Source organism: Erpetoichthys calabaricus, chromosome 8 (assembly GCF_900747795.2).
Source record: "Erpetoichthys calabaricus chromosome 8, fErpCal1.3, whole genome shotgun sequence".
NCBI lineage: Eukaryota > Metazoa > Chordata > Cladistia > Polypteriformes > Polypteridae > Erpetoichthys > Erpetoichthys calabaricus.
The window spans coordinates 60,111,414-60,138,886 of record NC_041401.2 but is presented as its reverse complement, the minus strand read 5'-3'; the positions used below and the strand labels follow the sequence as shown (position 1 = coordinate 60,138,886).

The following is a 27,473-nucleotide window of genomic DNA, read 5'->3' as shown; positions in this document are numbered from 1 at the left end:
ATCACTGGAAAAGTCATCTAATGAGACTTGTTTTCAGCCTGTTGTTCTTTCACCTCTAAGTTATTGTCATACCGTTAGGAGTAGGAATTATAGATTTTTCAATGTTTCTGCCCATTAAATGTTTTGGATGAAGACTGTTGTTGTTTTTTTTGTTGACGTTCACAGGCTCACTAAAGGACATCAACATTTTCATTTTTAACCCTCTGCAATGAAGCTTTGGCTGTAGGCTTTTCGTCATTGCTATGAGTAACTTCCTATTGACTTATGACCAGATCAGCCACTTGTTTATTTACACTGCCCACAGCATATTAACTCCATTAGGTCTCTCTCATCACTTAGCAGTAGTATGTAGTATGTTGTAGTTTAACTGGGCAGTAAGTAGTATATGGAGGAACATCTTGGAGTGATATCCTATTGCCAAATAAATAAAACATAAACTGGGGACATTTCAAGTAATTTGCTACCATGATTGCAGGTGTCAGGACTGTGGGAGAAAACAGAAGCCTCTAGTGAAAATGGGGAATGAAACCAGTATAACATATTCATGATGTGACCCTCTCCAGAACTCCTTTTTTCCTGACTATTCAGCAACGTTACTATGCAGTCAGACCTGGCCTGTCCATATAGTGAACTACAGAAGAATTTGAGCAAGGGTGGCTGACAAATTTACTGTAAACTGTCACACTACCAGATTCTCTTAAATCATGTCGGATATAGCAATCCCAGTTCAGGTAGCCTATCACTGATTTTATGGTACTGGCACCAGTTCAGTTCAGTGGATTGTTCATTTAAGACTGAGGCCAGGATTCTGTAACAAACTACCAAACCATGTAGCTGAAGCAGAACCCTGGACAACCTTTAGGAAGTCTCTGGATGAAATATTAGGACAGCTTAGCTCAGGGCTGCCTTAATAGCATCATAGGCAGCTTAGGTCAGGGCTGTCTTAACAGCATCATAGGTCCCCGGGCAAAGTAGTGCGCTGGGTCCCCGGTTTTGATAGCAAAACAGAAGCATACATAGGCATCAGAAACATTGTGGGCCCCTGTGCTCCTGGGGCCCCTGGCTAGTGCCCATTGTGTCCATATGTTAAGACAGCCAAGGCTTAGCAATTAGCCAAATAAATGAGCCTAATGGACTGCATGGTCTCTTCTCAGTTGACAAATTCCTTATGGTCTTATGTTCTTGAGTGAATGAGTTTAAAAAATCAAAACTGTCTGGCTTTAAATACAAAAATGAGGAGAATAGTAAAACAGCAGGCACTCCAAAAACACAAAGGTGACTTCAGGAGTGGGCAGCTTCTCAAAGCTAAAACTAATTAAAAAAAAAAAACAAACTGCCTGCACAGTACAATGACACAGGAGAGCCCTAATGGGCAGGAGATAATTTCCATAGAACATGAACTGGTGCAGAAAATTGAAATAGAAGAGGCAGTTAAGATTTCTGCAGCTACGAAGGTTCACACACTTCTGAAAAGCAAGCTTATTTAATTTAATAATGTCATTGAAATAATGCTTCTGCAGTTTTTTAAGTATACTCTTTGTCTGGTATGTGTAGAATTTGTTCCCTATAGACTTTGTGTCTGTTCACATGCATGACAGTGAAACAGTAAATTGTCAAGAGACTGGCATTGGTGCTGGATGTGTGCATCAAACTGCTTCTGAAATGTCGCAGGGTTCAGACTGTCCCATAATACATGGAGTGTGTGAAGAGTGTTCCATACAATCACAATATGCATTCTTTTTGTGTTACTGCCTGCTGGTTGTGAAATTGAAATTCAAAATGGTGGTACAACAGTGTTTAGCCTATGGCAGCAGAATAACATGCACCATACCTAGCATACATTATTTTTTAAATGTACCCTGATATTCATAACATTATGTGCTTAGACAAGTCGTGCAGAGACCCACACCTTTGCTCTTCCAGTGCTGTTCAGAAGCATGGCCCAGGTGGCCAGCACACTTGCGGTTAAACTCAGCGACCAGAGAACGGTAAGGGTTCCGGATGAGCAGAATAGTAGCATCGTACATCTCAATCTCCCTCTTTCCACTCTCATGAGTCTTCACACAAATGGTTCGGCCGCTCTTCCAGTAATCCTTCTCTCCTTTAAACCCTATAACATATGGACCAAGGAAGATGTCAAGAAAGACACATTAGGGGGAATGAGCAGAAAATAATCCTAACAGCAAAGTGAGTGCAGCTATTCCACCTCAGGCTGCACACCCCCATACTGATTCTCTATTTAGCATCTCCAGTGAAACGTAGTGCCCTTGAGAAGCACTGTACTGTATATAAATTGTATACAGTGTTCCACATTACTCTCTGACCTCAATGTAATGGAAGGGCCAGTTGGTGCCACTGCAGTACTGATAAACCATTCCCTTGCCCATGAAAAACACACAAGAAATACTCGGCAGTCTTGGAATCCAAGGGTGAATCCAATGATGAAATGATTTTGCCGTCCTATTTGATTGCCCAACTCAATCTTTTCTAATTCTTTCAAATGCCCAGGACTGGATATACAGTCAGTTGGAATCAGTTTCCTGAATTGTGACTAGTTTATAATGGTATATTGACCCCCCATATGTTTTTTTCTCCAAGGATGCTGCTCACTTGAGTTTTGGTTTTCACTATCTGGTTACATCTTATCAATAACATTAATAGACATACAATATATTGTTAGGATCTATTAATGTTAATCAGTTTAAAATTGACTTGTTTTACTACTACTTGTTTAATCAAACCTATTTTTGAAGTGTGTACGGTACATTATGTACTTTGCATAATTAATATTTTACTCATAAACTTGATACACTGCCTTGTGCCTATCATTAATTATTAATTTATTTTCCCAGCTATCTCATTTCATGCGATACAGGAGTGTGTTAAAAGGCTCTGTGCACGAGGTAAGCTAGGGGACAGATTTGGGTGAGGCACAGCTTTTAACCTGTCTTCCATGATGACACCCTTTCTGGTCATCCCGCTATGCAAGATATGGTGCGACCAGAAGTCGATGTTCATTCATTGGACTGCTTCTGGCGGAATCAGAATGCCCACAGAAAATGTATTGCTGAAATGATCCTTTATGGCTTTATTTGTTATTCCTTTCTTTCGTTTTCCTTCTGCTTATTGGCTTTGTTGCTATTAAACAGTGATCTCTGTTTTTTCCTGTTCCCTCTGTTCTACTCTAATATCAATACTGGATCACAAGAAGGTGAAGTGTATGCCTGCAGTATAGGGCACAAAGTAGGAGCTAGTGCTGAAGTGTTCTAGTCCATCACAAGGTACACCAGAACAATTTTGAAATGATGATTCACTTAACCCATATATCTTTTGGATATGACTAAAACTGGAATGCGGAAGAAAACCCCATGCAGATATGGGGATAATGCGGCATTTCCACACAGGCAATTCAAGAAATGGGATTCAAACACAGGACTCTGGCGATCTGGGACTGCAGAGATGAACACTGTGCCATCCCATTACTCATTCATTAGAGTAAGATTTCTAGATTTGAATTGCACGTGTCATAGTCTTTATTTCAGTTTCCGAGTCCTAAGTTTTGCTTTCACTCTTAAGCTCAGTTTTGCACTTTGATTTCAGCCTTGCCTTTTCCTTTTGATCTGTTTTGTTCAATCCATGCACAGACATTTGCTTACTGACCATGCTTTCTCTATTGGTGATTTCCAATTACATTTAAGACCATGCCACTTTTAAGCCATGCTTTGGTCTTGTCACGTCTGAACTATTGCAACATGCATCTTGCAGGAGTACCCACATGTGCTATCAAGCCGCTGCAGGTGGTCCAGAATGCAGCAGCCTGTCTTGTATTTAACCAGCCGAGATGAGCACATGTCACGCCTCTCTTCAGGTCGCTACATTGGCTCCCTGCAGCATGCATTAAGTTCAACTCCCTGATGCTTGTTGAAGTGGGCTTCCTCTGAGTTCAAACATGTGGTGATAGATCGGCAGCACTCAAGTGACTGTTGAGAATGAGTGGCATTGGACTTGACAGTGTGCCCTACAGGGTGGTCTTACTGGGACTGGCTCTTACAATTTTGAAATTGTAAATGGCAACAGCCTAAATACTAGCTTTCCATAGTAATTACCATACTAATTACTGTGGGGTTGCTTTACAGTAATCCCTTATGAGTCCAAGTTTTATATTAATTATCTAGCAGGCTGGATAGGTATGTTAGAAACAAAAGATATAAATCCTTTTTTGTAACTCATGATGACTTATGCTCAGTTAAATTTCTTATAAGTGCTGGTATACGCACTTTATACCTTTTTAAGAATGACCTGCCATCCGGCTTTTTATTGTTTGATTTTTGATTGGTTTGTGGTCATTATGACATTGTTAACAGTGAACATTACCTTAATTTATGCCTGCTTATTTTTATTGCTTTTATCATGTTTATTGACTCATAAAAAAGATTTACCATCAAGTCTCTGGATTGATTTAATTATACTAGCCTGTTGTGTGGATGGGTAGTTTTGAGATTTTTCACATTATGAATCTTCAAGAGAATTTTTGCAGATACACTTCCTAGAAGGTTAAATTGATAGCATCTTAAAAAGTGATAAGTAAATGGTCAAACAGGCCATATTAAAAATAAGGTCATAAGGAAACTGGAAATTCCTATCATAGAGGATGATTTGTTCACCTTTGTTGTACAGAGTGCCATCAAAGTAGTAGCTGCCAGTGTAGAATCCCGTTGCCAGTTCGATGAGATGGCGCACCCATGTGTTGCCAGCTCCAGGGAAGCTGGATAGAGCCACCAGCGCATTTGACTTCTCTGGTTTGAACTTCCTGTCGGTACACCTAGTGTCTAAGGAAAGAAATAGGTCAATAAAAAACTAAACAGAAGGCTCCTATGCAGCATACTTTTTAAACAAACTTAATCTAAACCTCGGTGACCGATACATTTGTCTACAAAAATTAGTTAGTTAGAAAAAAGTTATATTTTTACAGTACATTAGAGAAACATGACTTTTATCTCTAAATGCTGTACACAAGGTGTCAGCAACTCTAATGCTGAAATGTCACAACAGCCAGAGGTTTTTTATTCTATCCAATTTCTTCTTTTGGTGATAACGCAACAAGTCATTTAATAAGATGGTTTGATGGCTTTCATCCTGCCATGCTAGAATTTCCTACCAATGTGTTGGAGAAAATTCATAAAATGTTGTGTGGACTGGAGAAGGCTGACAATCTGAAATGATCACAACCAGGTTTTTATCAAATTCTCTTTTGTTCTGAAACATGTTGTTTTGGCTAATAAATTGATCTTTTGAAGTAAGGCATAATGTATCAAAATCTGTATTTCTGACCAATCATTATTCTATTGGTTTTAACCTGATTCCCTACACCATTGGCTGAAATACATACCTGTATCATTACTGAGCCACCACTATGTTTCTCGCAAGGCTATAGATGAGCATCAATGTACTTGTCACCAACACATCTTCTGACATTCTGAATCTGGACTCATCCAAAATCATTGTGAGATGTAAGATCCTGCCACTAAATATCAAAATGATGCCAGACATCCCAGAATCAAGGCTCAGTCTTGAGACTTACTGTTAAAAATGGCTTCTCCCTAAATCATTAAATAGGCTTTGTCCTTCACAGGCACAAAGGGAAAGTCAATCACAAAATAATCCTTAATAGTCTTCTGAACCAAAAACAGAGAAAACAAAGAATGAGGGAGAGAAGACCATACAAAATCTAGCTCTTTGAAAATAAGAAGGTTAATTAGCCCTTAAGGAAAAAAGAGGCCAAATCAGTTTTTTTCCCTAAAAGATAACCCAAGCAATAAGTTCCAGACCACAAATCAAATCTCAAAATAAAAAAAAAATATGCAAGAATAAAAAAACAGAAACTTTACAATGAGATTTACAAAAGGAAATTTTCATCACAATTCTCAATGCTGATTTGGAACATTCACCTCTTTGCCAAGAATGTATAGGCAGAGGGCGGTGCTCCAACTGACATGTAAATGGTGGCTCCACCCACAAAACATAAAGTACTGTCAGCTCTAGAAATATTGTCACCTTTCAAGAAAAATTGCAAAAATGAATGTATAAAAGGGACACCACATGCAATGAGTGATATTTTATGCTTAAACAATTGGGTAAGCCTCATGCATTTATTGTCAAGCAAAATAAAGGCTGAGAAACGCCAGTGTAAGGAAGGCAGTGCAGGTTGAATTCATAAGAATTAGTAATTTGGAGCAGCACGAATAAAAACAAACCTTAAAGGGCACTCCAAGAGACAGCAAAGTTATTAGAACCTTTGAGATAATAATAATAATAATAATAATAATAATAATAATAATAATAATAATAATAATACAGGTCAAATCTCAAAATGTTCAGAATAATGAATACTTTTTGCTGGCCTGAACAAAAATCATGTTAAACAAATTTCATTTTAACGAAATGTAAATTTCAGTACAACAAATGTTTTTTCTACGAAAAATTGCACCTGCAGATACGAATGCGATGTAAAAAATACTTAATGCCTACACTTTCCATGCTGAATCTCAAAAACCCTGCAATAGGCTGTCTCAAAAAAAAAGAGACAGTCTATTGCGCAATATCTGGTCTCGTGCAGTCTCAGCGAGAGTGTAGGCGCAACATCACATAGCTGAATTCTGAGTTAGTGCTCCACCTAGCATCTGCATGGGTAGTTGTGTCATGTGCAGATAATGTTCAAGTTTCATAGCTGTTCTCAAAGTTTTCTTAGAGATGAACAATAAAGTGAGAATCAACATCAGTTTATGCTGAAAGAAAAATTAACAATCCTGGTAAAAGTTGATTCCGAAATAAAGAAAAATAATGTGGCGCCTTCATCTTCACCTAACATCTTGTTTTCTTTCTGTATTTTTATACCTGTATTTCTATTAAAATAAAGTTACACCTAACATCCATCCATTTTCCAACCCGCTGAATCCAAACACAGGGTCACGGGGGTGGAGCCAATCCCAGCCAACACAGGGCACAAGGCAGGAACCAATCCCGGGCAAGGCACCAGCCCACCACAGGACACACACACCAAGCACACACTAGGGCCAATTTTGGATCGCCAATCCACCTAACCTGCATGTCTTTGGACTGTGGGAGGAAACCAGAGCACCCAGAGGAAACCCACACAGACACGGGGAGAACATGCAAACTCCATGCAGGGAGGACCCGGGAAGCAATCCTGGGTCTCCTTACTGCGAGGCAGCAGGGCTACCACTGTGCCACCGTGCCGCCCCTACACCTAACAACTTGTTTTCATTCTGTATTCATACCTGTATTTCTCTAAAAAAAAGTTACATTTGTCTCATTTTCATTCTGCATTTTCATACCTGTATTTCTATGTAAAAAAAAAGTTACAGCTAACGCCTCATTTCCAAATAAAATATTTTTTGCAGTTTAACAAGCACTGTTTTCCGGTATTATCAAGCTTGGGTCACAGAGCTGCACAAGAGACAGGACAGTGAGTCCAGGTTTTCAAGGAAAACACAAGTACTTTACTACTGTACAGATAAGGCAGGTACAGTCTCAAGACTTCATCCAAAATAGGAGCTGTTACTACAGTACTGAAGCACACAAGACATGACCAAACATCCTTCTTTAACTCCCATCTTCAGATTAGAACTTTGGCAGCTTGGAATCACTGCTATGGCAGTCTGAAGAAGAGAGATCAGGAGAGTGTGAGGTCAAAGTCTGATTTTAAATGTGATAAACATTGTGCGCCAATCATGTTACACCGTAAGCTTGATCCTGCAGATTACAAATTACTTTGCCCTTGGATTACTGTTTACCAGACGCAGATGAGCAGCTACAGAGCTGTCATTGCACCACTGCGTTAGAGATGGTGAATCACCGGTGACCCTGGTCTCAATATTATACTATCAGTCCCATACTCATTATAACGAAATTTCCATTAGAACAAAAGATTTTTATGGTCCCATGGGTTTTGTTACAATGGGATTACATCTGTAATAATAATAATGTTAATAATAATAATGAAAAATGTATTACTTCGGCTGGTTTTGGCAATTTCTAGAACATTTTTGCTCTATTGTTTTCCTATGGCCCTTGGCTGTAAGTACAAGGAGTCTCAACTCGGTCAACAACAAACTGCTGAATGATACTGCCATTGAGTTCCTTCTCTTCATTTTTGGCTCTCTTCTCTAAGTTGGTTCAGTTTGCACATATATGAGTCCTAGATTATTTTCTGATATAATTTCTTCTTTATTTTAGAGATTATTGCTCCAGTTCTCACATTTTGTTTGTGTTTACTCATGGGTTTCCCCCAATCCCTTCTGCTTGAAACTTTTCGTTTAATGATTTCATGTTTAGATTTTTGAAGATTTGGATTTTCTATCTACAGGGCTTTTCTTCCCCTTACGATATTGTGGAGTGCTTTTGATTTATAATAGAAGTTAACAATTAAAGATTTATTTTTGAGCCATTATTATTTCCCTCCCTATATCAAATTGTTTCCAACACTTAGTTAAAGAACATGCTTCTTTGCCTCAAGTAGCACTTCGGGAACCAAACCTTTGCTGTTCCAGCCACCTCACAGGATATCGATAATTTTTTCAAGTGACTTTTATGTTATTTTGTATTTGATCAATATTCATTTCTATTTATTCTAATGTTATATAGTATTTTCACAAGCAAAGTGATTACTTACTGCTCATATATCTAGCTTCCATATTTGTTTTCTTGGTAATTTTTAGAATTTATATGTCAACAGAAGGATTTTATAATCAGTTAGTGCCACAAATGTAACAACTGCTGTCACATAGTCTGCTTTCAGGTTTAATAAACACCACTGGCTCTCCTGGTAACACATAGCTGATACTACAGGGATGGCAGTTCAGGGCATACCAAATAAAACCACACTATCTCTCACTGTAAAACTATTTTACAGGTTAAAACATGTAGATGTCCTCTTCTGATAACCATTCTACCAAAAAAGACATAGCAGTACTTGAAGCTGTGCAGAGGACAGCAACCAGTTTCACCCCGCTGCCTGCGCTTGGGAAAGCAGATCATAACCTGGTTCTGCTTCAGCCTCACTACAAACCAAGAGTGAGTGAGCTACCTACAACCACACGCTCATTCAGGAAGTGGTCCCCTGAAGCAGAGCAGGCTCTGAGAGAATGCTTTGGAACTACGGACTGGGATATCCTGCAGGGGTCACATAGTGAGAACATTTAGGAGGTTGTTGACTGCACTACTGACTATATCAACTTCTGTATGGACATTGTAGTTCCAGTAAGAACTGTACGCTGCTATGCTAACAACAAGCTATGGATTCCAAGTGACATCAAGGGCCTTTTGAACCAGAAGAAAAGGGCTTTTAAAGGCGGTGATCAGCATGAGCTCAAGCGCGTGCAGAAGGAACTCTGAGTCTAGCTCAGGGCAGCAAAGGAGCAGTACAGGAGAAAGCTGGAGCAGAAGTTGCAGAACAACAGCATGAAGGAAGAGTGGGATGGGATGAAAATCATAGCTGGCTGCAGCTCGAAGCGGGGTGCCACCATCGAGAGAGATGTGGAGAGAGCAAACCAGATGAACAACTTTTTTAACAGGTTTGACCACCCTAACCCAATGTCACCTCAAAGTACTGCACCTTCCAACCATCGTTCTGCTGATACCAGCATAGGAGGGACATCCCCACCCACAATTACAGCAGCGCTGGTGAGCAGTGAGCTGAGGAGACTTTGTGCCAGCAAAGCAGCGGGTCCAGATGGAGTATCGCCACGACTGTTGAAGGCCTGTGCATTGGAGCTGGGGAGTCCTCTACAGTGCATCTTCAACCTGAGCCTGGAACAGGGGAGAGGCTTTGGAAAACATTTTGCTTCACCCCCATCCCAAAGATATCACGTCCTAGTGAGCTGAATGACTTCCGGCCTGTCGCTCTGACGTCACATTTGATGAAGACCATGGAGTGGCTGCTGCTTCACCACCTAAGGCCACAGGTCTGCCACGCCCTCGACCCTCTGCAATTCGCATACCAGGAGAAGGTGGAAGTGGAGGATGCCATCATCTACATGCTACACCGATCCCTCTCCCACTTGGACAGAGGCAGTGGTGCTGTAAGCATTATGTTTCTAGACTTCTCTAGTGCCTTCAACACCATCCAACCTATGCTCCTTAGGGACAAGCTGACAGAGATGGGAGTAGATTCATACCTGGTGGCATGGATCGTGGACTATCTTACAGACAGACCTCAGTATGTGTGTCTTGGGAACTGCAGGTCTGACATTGTGGTCAGCAACACAGGAGCGCCGCAGGGGACTGTACTTTCTCCGGTCCTGTTCCACCTATACATCGAACTTCCAATACAACTCAGAGTCCTGCCACGTGCATAAGTTCGCTGACGACACTGCTATCATGGGCTGAATCAGGAATGGGCAGGAAGAGGAGTATAGAAACCTAATCAAGGACTTTGTTAAATGGTGTGACTCAAAGCACCTACAACTGAACAACAGCAAAACCAAGGAGCTGGTGGTGGATTTTAGGAGGACCAGGCCCCTCATGGACCCTGTGATCATCAGAGGTGACTGTGTGCAGAGGGTACATACCTATAAATACCTGGGAGTGCAGCTGGATGATAAATTGGACTGGACTGCCAATACTGATGCTCAGTGTAAGAAAGGACAGAGCCGACTATACTTCCTTAGAAGGCTGGCGTCCTTCAACATCTGCAATAAGATGCTGCAGATGTTCTATCAGACGGTTGTGGCAAGCGCCCTCTTCTACGCGGTGGTGTGCTGGGGAGGCAGCATTAAGAAGAAAGATGCCTCACGCCTGGACAAACTAGTGAGGAAGGCAGGTTCTATTGTAGGCACGGAGCTGGACAGTTTGACATCCGTGGCAGAGCGACAGGCACTGAGCAGGCTCCTGTCAATAATGGAGAATCCACTGCATCCACTAAACAGGATCATCTCCAGACAGTTGAGCAGCTTCAGCAACAGACTGCTGTCAATGTCCTGCTCCACTGACAGACTGAGGAGATCGTTCCTCCCCCACACTATACGACTCTTCAATTCCTCCCAGGGGGGTAAACATTAAAATTATACAAAGTTATTGTCTGTCTGTATACCTGCATTGTTATCACTCTTTAATATTGTTCTTTATCAGTATGCTGCTGCTGGAGTATGTGAATTTCCCCTTGGGATTACTAAAGTATCTATCTATCTATCTATCTATCTATCTATCTATCTATCTATCTATCTATCTATCTATCTATCTATCTATCTATCTATCTATCTATCTATCTATCTATCTATCTATCTATCTATCTATCTATCTATCTATCTATCTATCTATCTATCTAATAACATGTCAGAAAATGAAGCCTGTTAGTCTAGAGCAGAAGAGACTTGTCTGGGGACTAACTCCAGGTTTTCAAAATTCTCAAAGGACTTGATAAAGTAGATCCAGTAGAATTCTTTCAACTTAGGGGTGCATCATGTACTCATGTACCCAGAGGAGAGCGACTAGGCTAATTCCAGGGTTACAGGGGATGAATTATGAAGAAAGATTAAAAGAGCTGAGCCTTTTCAGTTTAAGGAAAAGAAGATTAAGAGGTAGCAAGACTGAAGTGTTTAAAATCATGAAGGGAATTAGTACAGTGGGTCGAGACTGTTATTGTAAACTAAGTTCATCAGGGTAAGGGTAAATTTCGCACAACCATTAGGAATTTTTTCTTTACACAGAGAACCACAGACACTTGGAATAAGCTACCAAGTAGCGTTGTAGACAATAAGACTTTAGGGACTTTTAAAACTCAACTTGATGTTTTTTAGAAAAATTAAGTGGATAGGACTGGCAAGCTTTGTTGGGTTGAATGGCCTGTTCTCATCTAAATTGTTCTAATGTTCAATGACACCAATGGAAATTAAGGAGAAGTGCATTTAAGGCTGAAGGCCAAGAAGCACTTTTTTACGCAAAGAGTAATGGGAATCTGGAACAAACTACCAAGACATGTAGTTGAAGAAGATGCCTTGACAACCTTTAAGAAGTATCTGGATGAAATATTAAACAAATGAGTTTGATGGATTGAATGTTCTGCTCTCGTTTGTCAAATGTCTTACATTCTTGGTACTTAAATTACTACTGTCTTTTCTTGCAATGACACCTTTTTATGGGACATTCTTCTGTCCATTATCAAACTCACTTATTTCAGTTTGGGGATGAGAGTGGGCAGGAGGCAACCCTAGTAGCAATGGGTACAAGGCAGGAACCCAGAAAGTGGCATCTGTTCATCAGAAGCCACATACATGCACACTCACCATGCAATCTCTACACTAACTGTTTCTGGGCCAGAATTTTACCTCAGGATCTAGAGCTACAGTGGTGTGAAAAACTATTTGCCCCCTTCCTGATTTCTTATTCTTTTGCATGTTTGTCACACAAAATGTTTCTGATCATCAAACACATTTAACCATTAGTCAAATATAACACAAGTAAACACAAAATGCAGTTTTTAAATGATGGTTTTTATTATTTAGGGAGAAAAAAAATCCAAACCTACATGGCCCTGTGTGAAAAAGTAATTGCCCCCTTGTTAAAAAATAGCCTAACTGTGGTGTATCACACCTGAGTTCAATTTCCGTAGCCACCCCCAGGCCTGATTACTGCCACACCTGTTTCAATCAAGAAATCACTTAAATAGGAGCTGCCTGACACAGAGAAGTAGACCAAAAGCACCTCAAAAGCTAGACATCATGCCAAGATCCAAAGAAATTCAGGAACAAATGAGAACAGAAGTAATTGAGATCTATCAGTCTGGTAAAGGTTATAAAGCCATTTCTAAAGCTTTGGGACTCCAGCGAACCAGAGTGAGAGCCATTATCCACAAATGGCAAAAACATGGAACAGTGGTGAACCTTCCCAAGAGTGGCCGGCCGACCAAAATTACCCCAAGAGCGCAGAGACGACTCATCCGAGAGGTCACAAAAGACCCCAGGACAACGTCTAAAGAACTACAGGCCTCACTTGCCTCAATTAAGGTCAGTGTTCACGACTCCACCATAAGAAAGAGACTGGGCAAAAACGGCCTGCATGGCAGATTTCCAAGACGCAAACCACTGTTAAGCAAAAAGAACATTAGGGCTTGTCTCAAGTTTGCTAAGAAACATCTCAATGATTGCCAAGACTTTTGGGAAAATACCTTGTGGACTGATGAGACAAAAGTTGAACTTTTTGGAAGGCAAATGTCCCGTTACATCTGGCGTAAAAGGAACACAGCATTTCAGAAAAAGAACATCATACCAACAGTAAAATATGGTGGTGGTAGTGTGATGGTCTGGGGTTGTTTTGCTGCTTCAGGACCTGGAAGGCTTGCTGTGATAGATGGAACCATGAATTCTACTGTCTACCAAAAAATCCTGAAGGAGAATGTCCGGCCATCTGTTCGTCAACTCAAGCTGAAGCGATCTTGGGTGCTGCAACAGGACAATGACCCAAAACACACCAGCAAATCCACCTCTGAATGGCTGAAGAAAAACAAAATGAAGACTTTGGAGTGGCCTAGTCAAAGTCCTGACCTGAATCCAATTGAGATGCTATGGCATGACCTTAAAAAGGCGGTTCATGCTAGAAAACCCTCAAATAAAGCTGAATTACAACAATTTTGCAAAGATGAGTGGGCCAAAATTCCTCCAGAGCGCTGTAATAGACTCATTGCAAGTTATCGCAAACGCTTGATTGCAGTTATTGCTGCTAAGGGTGGCCCAACCAGTTATTAGGTTCAGGGGGCAATTACTTTTTCACACAGGGCCATGTAGGTTTGGATTTTTTTTTCTCCCTAAATAATAAAAACCACCATTTACAAACTGCATTTTGTGTTTACTTGTGTTATATTTGACTAATGGTTAAATGTGTTTGATGATCAGAAACATTTTGTGTGACAAACATGCAAAAGAATAAGAAATCAGGAAGGGGGCAAATAGTTTTTCACACCACTGTATGTTGCAGCAATGCTGGCCACTGTGCCATTGTGCTTCACTCATATTCAATTACTATTTCAGAGCAGAAAATAAACTTTGCTCTTAGTAAATATTACACTTCCCATAATAAAGCAAATTTCTAGCTATTACCATTTATTCAGAAAGATCATTATGTGTATTGTGTTCATTAATTCATCAGTTAAAAACAAATCAATTCATCTTTGCACTCCCCAATGTCCACACTGATTTTACTTCATTATTACTTTAATTTGCAACTTATCATAAAGAATTTAAATTGAGAAAAATATAAATAGGCTAGTCCAAGGAGAGGTATGGACAGTATCATTGCAAATACCCAACAACATATTAAGACTTGCAATGTACAGTCTTGTGAATCATCACCAAACAGTTCAAAGGTTCATTCAATGATGGCAGCATCCTAGGACTTACATTTTCCCATCAATGCAAACCACTGCTTTGTGAAGGAATTAGTGGTTACAAGAATTGTTCTTTTTTAAAACATTGAAGACATCTGAACTAAATGAACAAAAGTATAGACAATTTTAGAGTATTTAAACATTCAGAAAGTCTAAAAAAAGCATGGCAAGCAGCAACTGTATCCCTGCAAGTCAAAGCTCATAATTGACCATGAAAAGTTCAGCAATGAAACAACACTCATTCCCTTCAGAGTCAAAAGGATCAGAACATAGGAATATTACAAACACCCAACATTCCCCATTCAAGGAAAATAAATGTGTACCTCATTCTCTATCTCTGAACAAAGATGAAACACATTTACACTCTGACATAAGACTGCAAATTAAGTTTAACAATTCTTGAGACTATAAGACAATTAGGACTGAGCAAGTCATGGCAAACAGGACTGATATAGTGTTTCTGGCAGCAAAACTCTAGATTTTCTTTCAATGCTGTCTGCAGTACTGAACATCACATCCCTGTTGTACCAGTGTCAAAAGAAAAATGTGTGCTCACCTTGTACAGGAGTCTGGAATGCTAAAACATGATCATTGTCTTCTGGAAAACCACCCCGGTCACTCTGGTTTGCTGCTCTTCCACAGTATTGGTCATCAAATTTCTGCTGGAGAGGGAAGTCAATGCTGGAATAACCACAACAACATGCAGACCTCTGAGTGATGGCTAGAGGAAATTCCTAAGGGCAAAAGAGACCACACAGTAGGCACAAGATGAATAACAGTATAGAGCTGGTAAGTCTAGTTATGAGTGAAATGTAAACACCAAGTGTCCCCCTTTGTCATGTACATAATAGGGTGTAGCCTTGGTGATTTCCATTAGGGTTAATAGATGAACAATGGGAACTTCCCTTTGAACAAAAGTGACCACAGCTGCATATTAACACCCAGTCCCCTGTCCAAAACTTGAGGCAAAAGTACTGGTACAAGTATGACTAAGGTACTAGATGTAAGTATTTACTTTTACCATGTTTATGTAGCCCCAAAATTAACATTATCAAAAGCTGTTCCATTGCCATCACCATTACCAAGGACAAAACCAAACAGGCAATATTCCACAATGCCATAGTTCCAAAGATTAAACCCATTTGGTGGGGGGTCTGATGCTAAGAAAATCTAAATCAGACAGGTAACTTTTCTCACCTTGTCAGCGCAGAGCTCAACACAGGATTCAGATGTTAGGTTGGCATGACTGCAACACATTGAAAAGGCAGCACTCACATTCTTGGGCTTCTGGTAGCATCCACGATAACGCACATTCCTGTCTGGAAACAAGGAGAAGAATGTTTTCATTTTACTTTTATGGGAATAAAACATTTTCCCACAAACATTTTCTAGATAAAGTCTTTGGTTTCTCTGTCTGTATTATTAACAATAAGAATTTGTTACATATATATCACCATTTTCACCACTCAAAATGGTTTACGCTGAAGTGAGGAGCCACTTAAACCACCACTAATGTGCAGCTTCTACATGGATGATGTGATGGTAACCATTATTGTGCCATTGTGCTCAACACATATTAGCTGTTAGATGGTGAAGGAGTGAGAGATAGTTAGCCAATTTGAGAAAGGGGATGATTAGGGGGCCAGAATGACCAGACTGTGGTGGGCAATTTAGCCAGGAATTTGGGATACAATGAGTCCTAGTCTGCCTAATTACAAGGCCTTCTCCAATAAGCATCAACCCTTCTGTTATCTTACTACTAAGGTATAGGATATGCTTCACTTGACTATCAAAACTGCTTCTAGTGTACAGAACTTAATGCATCTGTTTTCTTTCACAAAGCACCTTAGAATTGCTTAAGGTGTTAACTCTTCTTAAAAAAGAGTTCCCAGCATCCTATACTCTTGTTTGATGCTTGTTACTTTGTTGTTAAATATTTGTGTTATTTACTCTGCTAGTAGTGTGGTGCTGGGGTGTCACCTGTTGCATGACTGCACTCAAATCCTAATTTGGGATCCTGAGGTGGTTCGTCATGTGGTGGGTTGTATCAGTGCATGCTCCCAACCTCATCCTGTCAATTCTGCTAGACTTCAACTATGTAAAATAATGCTGTTTTGATATGACAATAAACTTGGCAATGTCTTGCCAGATACTTAAAAATATTGCTCCTATACAGATATGGTGTAAGTTACCTTGTGTTAAGTCATCTTCTAAATTTACCGGAAAAGGTTTTAGAACACCTCAGTTTTTCTAGTTTTTCTTCAAATTTAATCAGCCGAAATGCAATAAGTGGCCTAAATGAAAGCCTCCTCTTGATAGATAGATAGATAGATAGATAGATAGATAGATAGATAGATAGATAGATAGATAGATAGATAGATAGATAGATAGATAGATAGATAGATAGATAGATAGATAGATAGATAGATAGATAGATAGATAGATAGATAGATAGATAGATAGATAGATAGATAGATAGATATTTTATTAATCCCAATGGGAAATTCACAGTAGAAATAGAGACTTGCTTTTTCCGACCATTGTTAAACTGTGCTTGATGCTATTGTTGAAGCTTTTGTTCTGTGAGGCGCCTATAAGGCAAGCTGGTGACCCTCAGAAAATTGCCTTCTGATTGGGTGGTGACTTTGGGTCTGCCAGATCTCTTCCTATCAGAGTTTCTTCCTGTTTCCAATTGCCTTAGGATTGTGTAGGACACCATACTCACTGACGCTTTTTTTGCGATTTCTCTAAATGAAAGGCCTACACTTCTAAAGGTAGTAATGCTCTGTCTCATTTCATTTGTTAATTGTCATTATCACTGTAATTTACAGCTTTCTATAGTGTAATATTGACCACGTAGAACTTCAGAGGGTGTAGCACCACAGACTGTTCCAACTCTGTTTTAAGACAGACTGAAGGCTTTTAAGTAATCAACAGAATTTGGGACACCTGCGCAAATTGTCTGATTCAGCTTGCAAGGCTTAATTTCCTTTAATTGCAGGAAAACAACTGTAGGTTGTAATCTATTAGTTGTTCCCTGAAGAAGGCTCATTTGTAACATTCCGAAATTTCCTTTTTTCAAGTTTTGCTAATCTAAACTTTAAATTTAAACCTCTGGCAGTTTACTACTTACTTTTTCAACATTTTAGGCCATTCATTGCATTTTAACTGATTCAATTTAAAGAAAAACTGAGGTATTCTAAAAGTTTTGACCGCTAGTGTACATATGGTCCATACATATATAAATATCTCATAATGCAGCAAAACATTTATTTCAGGCCATAAAGGGGCAGAGCATGCCCTGCTAGCAAACAGGTGTGAGGCATGAACCAGCCCTGAAGGGGAGCCCTTCCCTAACCTGCCCAACTTACACACACTCACACATTTTAAATTTAGAACCACCAATTGACTTCGCACATGTTTAGGTTTGGATCGAAAACCATAATACCTGGAGAAAGCCCACACAGACACAAGAACAAATTCAAACCTTAGATAGACAGTGGTTTTCAAACCCACATAATAATAATAATAAGAAGAAGAAAAATATGAATAAGGAAGCAAAATTTCCAGTGCCTATTCTGTCATCAAAAAGAATTCGCAACTCTTAAGTGTTCCTGCATCTCTTGAATTCACACTATTTTCCCACAGTGAGGAGCTAAATAATCTGATTCAAATTAGAAAATAATGAAAATAACTATGGGAGGTTATGCCCATTTTCTCTAAAACACCTTAAACCAAGTCTCCTCTCCCCCTTCCTCCAGCATCTGCACTGACATTAAGCAGTCATTCAGAACCCTATTGAAACAATCATTAAGTCACAGCTATTTTTCTTCACCAATCTTTAATGAGTCCCTGGGCCAACAAGAATAGATGTTAAAGGAGCACCCATAATAAATTATGCTGAGCTTTATCTTGAGGCCAGTTTCCCTGAACACCATGCTCCACCCTGAGTAGATTCAACTTGATAATATCAGTATGATTATATTAACATACTTGAATAGGATGATGATAATCTCCAAAGTCTGAAAGCTTGCTGACTCGTCTCTGACTCATTGTACCTCCCAAATTGGCACACACATTTGCCATGTTACTGCAGTTTATGAGAGATTCTGTCAGCTGAAACTTGTGGGCAGATGGTAGAACTTAAGAGGGCAGCTAAGCCACAAGAGTTTCAAGCCAGAGGTGAAGAGTTTCACCCCAAAAACACCTGAAAAGCAAACTTTTGTAAAACAGTACATTGGCTTATAGGTAACTGGGAAGAAAAAAAGAAATGAGAAGAAATGGCATCTTATTCCTTTTCAGTATGAATCATTCATGAATGTGCAGTAATTCAGCCAAAGTAAGTTTCCTTTATTTATTTTCCACTACATAAACAAAAGCAGAATTTTCAGACTTAGCAGAGCTGAAAGCGCATATCATTAGCTCCACTTCCCCCTCCTTGTGCTGGCATATGCATCTACCGGCTGCCAAAGTTTCCTGAAAACAATGAACGGAGAAAAAAGGCTTTGAAATGGGGCTCTCAGAGTCCCAGCATAAAAACCTTGTGGGGTCAGCATAAGGACTCCATAACATAAGTAAGGTAAGTCTTAACCCCCATCGGTACAGCCTGGGGACCTTGAGAGAATCAGTAAAACATGGCTTGACACCTTAGTGAAGATAGTCTGCTTTGTGAGAACTGCATGTCTTGTGGCTTCACATAAGGCCAGTCAAAGGTCCAAACACTTCAGAGTGGAGAAAACACAAAGAGGATGAAACAAATGGAATCTAAACTGCAAGATGTGATGTTACCACTGAAAGCCAACTTACAAACAACTAGGAATTCATACATTCTTCCTTAATAACAGTCAATTCCAGAATACCCAAATACAAGGAGGGGGCTGCTGATTGAACAAAAATGCATCACCTAATTGTTTGGACCTGCCAAAAATGAATGGGTATGTCTAAAATAAATATGGGAAATTAGTTGACCTTGCAGCAATGCTTCCTAAAATAAAACAGCAGAGAACAACATCTCAATGGCTTGTTTATATCACTGACATACAGTACACTGAAAGAAGTGAGAAGATCCAAACCTGGGAAGCAGAGTGGGCTGAACTAGAAGCTGAACTGGGATTCAGTGTGTATACACAGTGTATTCATGACACTTGAGGAGTAGGGAAGACACAGAACATTGTGGCAAATATAGCCGATGGCTGTGCTGTCATCTGAACTGGAAATATAAGTTTGTGCACTCTGTATCCCTCGGTTTTAATAAGATGAAGAGACCCAAGGCAGTAATGCACAGAGAGTCAATGTACTGAACACTGAACTGGGAGACCAGATCATGTCTGTTAACCATCATGAGGTGAGTAAATTCTTAAAAAGGACAGCCAGACAGTCAATGGCTGAATAAGGATTCACTGTCTGTTTGCACAGTTGCTCTCCTTTAAGAAAATGAAGAGACTCAACAAAGGGACACACAACAATCCAATGACTGAAATTATAACCATAACAGAAAGTCAATACTCCAATAATAATAATAATAATCTATTTTATTGATTTAGCGCCTTTCCCATGCTCAAATCACTGTGCCCCTGACTCTCAAGAGGATGAAGACATTCAACAATGGGAGTCAAAGGGAATCATTGGCTATACTCGGAAATCAAACTGAGAAACAGTGTTTCTACACTGTGCACATAATCATCAACCTCCAAATAAGTGAGATGACTCTAAAAAAGGAACCAGTTGCTTTAATGAAGTCTGAACTGGGAAGAAAAAGTTTCATGAAGATATAGTATCCTAAAAAAGGAAATCAAATGTGATCTTAGGTTAAACTGTGTCTTCACACAGAGCACATTAACCATAGAAGGTTGTGAGCTGCAACACAATGAAACAGTAAATACCAATGGCTGAACTGGAACCGAATGAGGTGTCAAGGTCTCTGCAAACTGACCTTTTCAGATTAAAAATGGTAACCCAATATAAAGACACATGGGAAATTAGATGCATATATTTGATCTAAGCTGTAAGTCACCATTTATGGGCTCGGTGTTCGTGTCTTCATAAAGACGAGGAGACCCAATACAGGCAAGTTAATGGCTGAAACTAAACTAAACAAAACTAAACTAAACTAAAGTAAAGTAAACTAAACTATATTTCTTATGTCCTCATCTTGTAAAGGCTGAAAGATCTGTCATCCTTTACAAGACGAGGACATAAGAAATGGTGACACCCAAGTAGTCAATGAATCATTGTCTTCATGAACTTTATTCCTGAGCTTCAATGACTCAACTCAGGGTGTCAGACAGAGTCACTAGCACATTTGGGATTTAAGATATATTTGTATTAATGCCTTTTTTGAAGACTCATCTGAAAGATACAAGAAACAAAACACACTAATGGAATGGCTTCTAAATAAGAAGACTTCTGCTATTGAACTTTTCAGATGCTGCCCACACTCATCCTATTTCTGTCCCCACACTCATCCAAACAGGAAAAGTCACCAAGTTGTGGGTTAGTTTTACAGGTCCCTAGGAACTGCTCTACTTCACATGCTACATGCACTGCATGGTTGCCCTTGCTGTCTTTCTTCTCTATCCTGCCACTTGGCCGTAGACTGTATATTCACCCACATTTCCTGGAGCCAGGGTGTAAGTTCTCCACTTTGTAGATGGAAAGTCGGCCAACGCCACCACAAATGGTGCCCTTCTCGCCTTTGCAGTCCAAGTTGCAGTCTTCCTGACGCACCCTGGTTGCTGTGATGCGATTGCCACAGTAACACTCTGCACCGTACTCCAGGCCTGCAAACAGGTAACCACTATAACAAAACCAAATCACATCAGTTGTGAGGTGAGGACTGATAAAAGACAAAATGAAACCAATCTGATTTAATTTTATATAGCACCTTCTAAAAGAATAATGATCACAAAGAGGTGTTAACAGCAATTCAAATTATAGTATATCCAAGTATAACAAATAGACATCAACAGGAAAGAGAAAGGTAGAGAAAAAACAAACAAACAAATAAACAAAACAGCAACAGAAACAGAGTACTGTGAGGAAGTTTAAAAAAACTTTATATCAGCCAAACACATGAAAATGAGATGACATGGATCTTCAGCATGAATTTGTCGGATGAGCTCTACAGAATATATGGACTGGAAAGATAGCACCTGCTGATAACATATGTTTGGACACAAATCCATAAGCTAAGTTCCATCAAACAGGAGACAACTTAAGGAAGAGTGAAGGCCACAATAAAATAAAAATTCATCAATGAGAGAATGTGGTTTGTGCACCATTCCAGGTGAGTTATCAAGTGTAAAAGTATTGTAAGCTTCTTAAGCTTGAGCTTGACTAATCCTAACCCAGCAAGAAAGCATACAAAGATGCATGAGCAGTTTTTGTGAACTTTCTCTACTGCCTAACAAAAAATCTGCCTAATCAGAGAATGATAGGATGGTTTAAGAGGGGTGGTATGTCAAACCAGGGGACAGGAAGCTACAGATCATGGACAAGGTCATATATAGTCCTGTTAGTCCAAAAGACAGGTGCTGGAAATGTCCTATGTTTAACAATACAATAAATGATGCTCCACAAGGAACACAGTCTGCAGGGTGTTTTGTACAATTTATCAGATGTGGACCTCAACATACGGTAGGTGAGTGGAAGGAGTGGCAAGGGATGAAACCTAAGGTCTCTCCTGAAATTAATTTGATTAATATTAAACAGTACTTTGGTTATAGCATTTTGGATGTTTCCAATCAATGTAACTAATTTCAGTCAGTCTTATTCACTTCATGGATTACAATGTGTAATGTTCCCTAAGGACACTAAGAGCACATGGTGGCAGATGTAGTCATATGGAACATTTCTGTTCCTGAAATGCAGGAAAATAAGTGGCAACTGTGGAGTCTTGGCTCTTTAAGGCCCATACTAGCTATAGTATTGCAGGGACACCAGGATTCACTAGGTAGATTTCTAGTCTATGCAAGCCAGTGCCAGAACCAGAGGTCATTCTGGCTAGTACTTGAAGTGACCCTAAAAGAGGAATAAAACCCTCTCTGGTGCAGAACATTTGGAGTTGGGAAATAAGGTCAGGGCAAGAGCTTAACAGGAAAGAGGAAAAGAGCCCAGAGGTGTGATAAGACATGGACAGGAGGTAGCAGATAGGAGTGTTAATTGTATAATGTGTATGAGGTGAATTACTCATTACAATGATTAGACAGGGTTCTAACTTTAAACCCTTAGGGGAAAAAAATGGTCATATTCATTTTTTTTTCACTTACAGTATGTTGTGTTCTTCTTCCATTGCATAAGTCCCCATTGTATTTATTTTGTATAAATAAGCCTTTGTTATTGTGTGTTTTGGTCTCATTCAGGTTTTGAAGATGATATACCTCTATCTTCAAAAGCACCTGCAGTGTTTGCTACATACAACAGGGTCACTTAAACCAGCATATCATTTTCCTCATCACTTTACATTCTAGTCATCATTTATATCATTTTAAGAAAATTTGCAGATAGTTGCAATCTTTAACCATCATTTGTGTAGAATGACTTGGTTCATAACATAACAGCTAACATAATCATAACAGCTCCAACAACTCTACAGACTGGTATGATTTTGATGTAATTAGTTGCATATTGTAAGGATGGGCTCTTTGTCTTTGAGAAATAATGAGCACTCAACTGGAAATATAACGCATACAGTGCCCTCAAAGTAAGGAAACTGCAAACTGCAAGGAAAGAAGGAAAGCAAAGGAGAGGCGTGTAAAACTTAGGGTGCAACATAGATGATAGATGTCTGTCTGATGTTTTGTGTTAAATTTCATGCAGTGTTCCTTTTCTTATTCTAATGTGCTCCATGCTTATTGGCTGACAAAATGAGGCGGCCTTATTGTACTTTCACAATGCAATACAAGATTTGGAATCATAATGAAAGTCATAAGGGAATCATTGAATCAGATTCCGAGTTGTACAATTTGACACCCTTATAGGCAACTACATTCAGCCAATGTAGTCATTAAATTTGAGATGTCCTCCTACTAGAATTCAAGGATGAGTCCTGAGGTTCAGTCAGGACTTTCAAATTTTATATTATCGCAATGTTCAGTTTGAGTATATGATCCTGCATCATGATCTTGTTCTGTTATAAACTCTTAATTGTTTCATATAAAATAAATTATTGCTTGACTGATTATTTAATTGATTGATTTAAATTTCAAGGTAAGGTAGACATTTCTTGGTTAGAAAAACAGACGTTTTAAGGTATGATTGTTACACTCACTACACATGGTACTGGATATTGAAGGCGTGTTGATTAGCACATGCAAATAACAATTTCACTACACTCTGTGCATGTGGCAGTGTTGATCATAAGAACCTATGATTTACTGATTTTATGCAGAACATTCAGGAAGGACCTGGATGTTACTTGAGGTGCAAATGTGGTCATGTCAGATGCCTGCCTTTAAAGAAGGTATAAATGCATGCACAGAAAAGTTGGCAAATTCTATACTCTGGATTCCCTAAGCTCTTCACAAGATAATGAATAAATTATCACAATTAGTCGATTTTCTAAACTTATTTAATTCATTACAGGATTGTGAAGTATTGAAGCCTATCCCAGCAGCACTAAATACAGGGCAGAAACTAATAACTCACAGGTGCACACACTCACTCTTCCACATTTAGGTCAAAACCTAAAATCCTGCACAGTTTTGGTATGTGAGAGAAAATTAAAGTGCACCACACTAACAAAGATAATAAGGAGATATGGAAACTATATACAAACAGAAGCCAAGTTGAGATTTACACAAAAGAATCTTCAGCTATGATGAAGTTTCATTAATTATTGTGACACCATAACACTTCAGAATTCAACAATTAAAATATCATGTGCCCATTGCTGCTGGGATAGGCTACAGCCCATTATGATCATGGAATAAGTAGCCTGGAAACTTGGATGTAGAAATGAACCAAAGAAGATAGTAAAGACAACAATCATGGATCCTTTGTCATGAGTTCATAATAGAAGTGGTTAAAGAATCTTATCCTGTAACTTTTTTATGCTTTAAATACCCAGTCTGTCCCAGGGTTCCATTATACCGGCTTACCTTTCTGAACATGTGTCTCGGCACATAGAACTGGTCATTTTCCGGAAATCATAAAACACTGTCCCTTTCAAGGCTCTTGACTTAGCATCATCCACGAAACAGCCGACATATGTGCCTTTGGAAATAATGATACAGACTGTAATCAGGAAAGAATGGACCCAAGCTGTTGCGTTTTTTTTTTTTTGTTTTTTTTCTTTATATGTCTACACCAAATCTGGTTTCCAGACTATGCAAATGAAAGTGTACCTGTAGTGGGAATGTCACTTGAAGAAAGAATGCAAAGCTCCAGCATTCCATTATGCAGTGTACAGTATGTCCTATTACCATTAGACACTCATTAGGAATTTGATTTTTAATGACCAACTTTCATAAACATGCAATATCACACCAGGTTTCCAAGACTGCTAAAGTATTTCAGAAACACTGAACTTTACTGGAGATTATCTGTTGCATTGAGGAAGACCCTCAACATAGACAATAATCATCATGCAGGCCTTTCAGTTTGCAATTGGTATGCTTGGGGGACAGTTGAGGTGCCTGTTTTTATTCTAACTGATTTGGAAGTGTGTTGTTTCCTCATTTCAGGGCAGCACTTGTTGATCTAAACTACCTAAACAACATTTACTTGTGCTCACTTCAGAACGCTGTGTGCAGATATACTTAATCAAAAAAAGGTAAACAAAATTATTCCAGGTATAAATTCAGTCAGGGGTCTTTTTAGAAGTGCTTGCATCTGCTAAAAAACACATTGTTATTTTCATAATGGGAATGCAGAAAAAGGGCAATCTAATGCAGCATGGCTTCTAACAATATCTGATTAAGAGTTCAAATAGAACAAAAACCTGCTAGTCCATACACCAGATGTGATGCTAGTGACCACTGATGGGTAATTTGGCAAATGGCAAAATTATATCTTCTGTTTTCCTAACCTGCTTTATCCAAATTCCCATCCTTGTAACATTTAGTACAAGACAGTGACGAACATTAGAAAAGGCACCAATCCATTGCTGGGCATACACACCAGGGGATAATTTACAGTGTGTAATCAAACTGATGCACATATCTTTGGGATATGAGAGGAAAACTGGAGCAACGGGAGAAGAAACTACTCAGGCAGAATGGAGCAACTTTCAAACAGACAATGACTAGGCACAGCATTTTAATTCAATATCTTAGAACAATAAGGCAGTAGCACCAACTGTGCCACCCAAAATGACATCATTTTTTCACAAGTGGAGCACAGACAGTGTCTTGATCAAAACCAAAAAGTAAGTAAGAGTTAAGGATTATGGTTAAAGTCCTATGGACCTGGTCACTCCTCAAAGCTGCATGCCCAGCACCGTGTGGCTCTGCTTCAGCTGTTCTGGTGACTCTTTGGGTGCAGAGCATTTGTACTCACCCTTATGCTTGATTTTTCTTTTGGCTGCTCCTTGTTCAGCTCTAGGCTCTTGCTCAGTCATAAGGCTGTGAAACCAACGTCTCCTGAGATGTCTAATTTCTAAATTGCGAGACATCAGCCAGCGAGGTCCATTGTTTGGATTCTGCCTCGGTCCCATGCCATCCCCAGGTTCTTGGGAACTCAGTCTCCAGGGATTTGCCAACTTCGAAGAATCCATCATTGTACTTCGAGTAATGGGGGCAGGTGATGGGGCAGTCATGAACTGGACAGGGCCTCGTGACCCCACCTGAATGACAAAGCCTGCCCTCTGCAGTAGTAGCAAGCTCCCAGCCATGAGGTACGCTGCAGCCAGAAACAGAAAGAAGAACTGGGTCCGTCTGAGAAATCTCTGAAGACGGTAGAAAGGTTTGGCCATGCCCCTCCTTCCTCCTTCCTCTTAAAAGGAAGAAAAACTGCCTAAAGTGCCATCTGGTGGAATCTCCATACAGACACTGGGTATCTACTTCCATCTCTACCAGACAAAATAAGATCCATCATATTGAAAATAACAGGTTTTTAGTGGCTCAAGGAAGCCATGAGTAAGAAGCCATGGTGTCTTAATGTGGGTTCATCTCAGAGAACCTGCAGCAAAAGAAAATATAACAGAGTGAAGGGGCCATAACTACAAATCCAGATAAGCACCAACAGTGCAATATGTTTTAATAGTATGGGACTAATAGGAGAAGTGCACATGTAAGACTTTTAAAATGCAGGCTGATAATCTTAATAAAACCATATATTGGACTAAGAAATTTATATTTGAAAACTGAGTAACTGTTATTTAAAGCACAGTATGCCCCCAAAGAACAGGATAAATGCACTGATGAAAACATATGTTTAATAATCTGTCCATGTCCTGGAATTACACATTTCATTGAAGGGTTGTGAGAGCTAAATGGCTATTCTGGCAACATCCAACACAAGGCAGGAAGCAACACTGGATAGGAGGCCACACACACTGGGACAGTTTAGTGAGACTATCCACCCATTTCCTGCACCCGCTTAATAAAATTCCACAACTACTGTGTATCAGGGCAGCATGGGACAAAAGGCAGGCACCAGGCACTTGTCACAAGCAACACATATGCATATAGGCTTACAGGGTCCTTATTGTCATGTGTCCTGTGTACAGTGAAATTAGTACTTGAATTTGCTAACCAACATGCCACACATCGCCATCATTATTGAGTATAACAACTTTACCTCAAAACTTCTCCCTTACATGAAAAATCTCAGAACATATTTGTCTTTAACAGACATAGGATTAATAAACCTTCTGCTACCTTGGACATCTGAAGAAGTTTTAAACAAGAGATTCTGTTATTCCAAATAAAGGATGGAATCATTCCACACGTATTTACTCATATTCACCATTCATTCATATATTTCCTACACTCTCCTAATCTAATTTAGGACTATGCAGATCTGGAATCATCTTACAAGCATTGGGCATAATATAAAAGTCAACCCTGGAGAGGACACTAGTCTATAACAAGCTACAATGTGAAAACTCTGTCCATACACTCTTAAAATTAATGGT

At 39.4% G+C, this 27,473-nt stretch overlaps 1 protein-coding gene across 2 annotated transcripts in view; it reads right to left on the bottom strand.

Moving 5' to 3' along the window:
• The window catches only part of LOC114655519 (WSC domain-containing protein 1-like), a 45,518-nt gene that overhangs the window by 5,671 nt on the left and 12,374 nt on the right, over positions 1-27,473 (bottom strand). For both annotated transcript variants that reach the window (XM_028806582.2, XM_028806583.2), the window contains exons 2-8: positions 25,895-26,515; positions 24,496-24,610; positions 21,010-21,194; positions 15,596-15,717; positions 14,955-15,132; positions 4,665-4,829; positions 1,910-2,110 (exon numbers count right to left, since the gene is read on the bottom strand). In XM_028806582.2, the coding sequence (XP_028662415.1) occupies positions 1,910-2,110; positions 4,665-4,829; positions 14,955-15,132; positions 15,596-15,717; positions 21,010-21,194; positions 24,496-24,610; positions 25,895-26,309 (1,381 nt within the window). In that variant the 5' untranslated portion in view covers positions 26,310-26,515. The remainder of the gene's footprint in view (positions 1-1,909; positions 2,111-4,664; positions 4,830-14,954; positions 15,133-15,595; positions 15,718-21,009; positions 21,195-24,495; positions 24,611-25,894; positions 26,516-27,473) is intronic.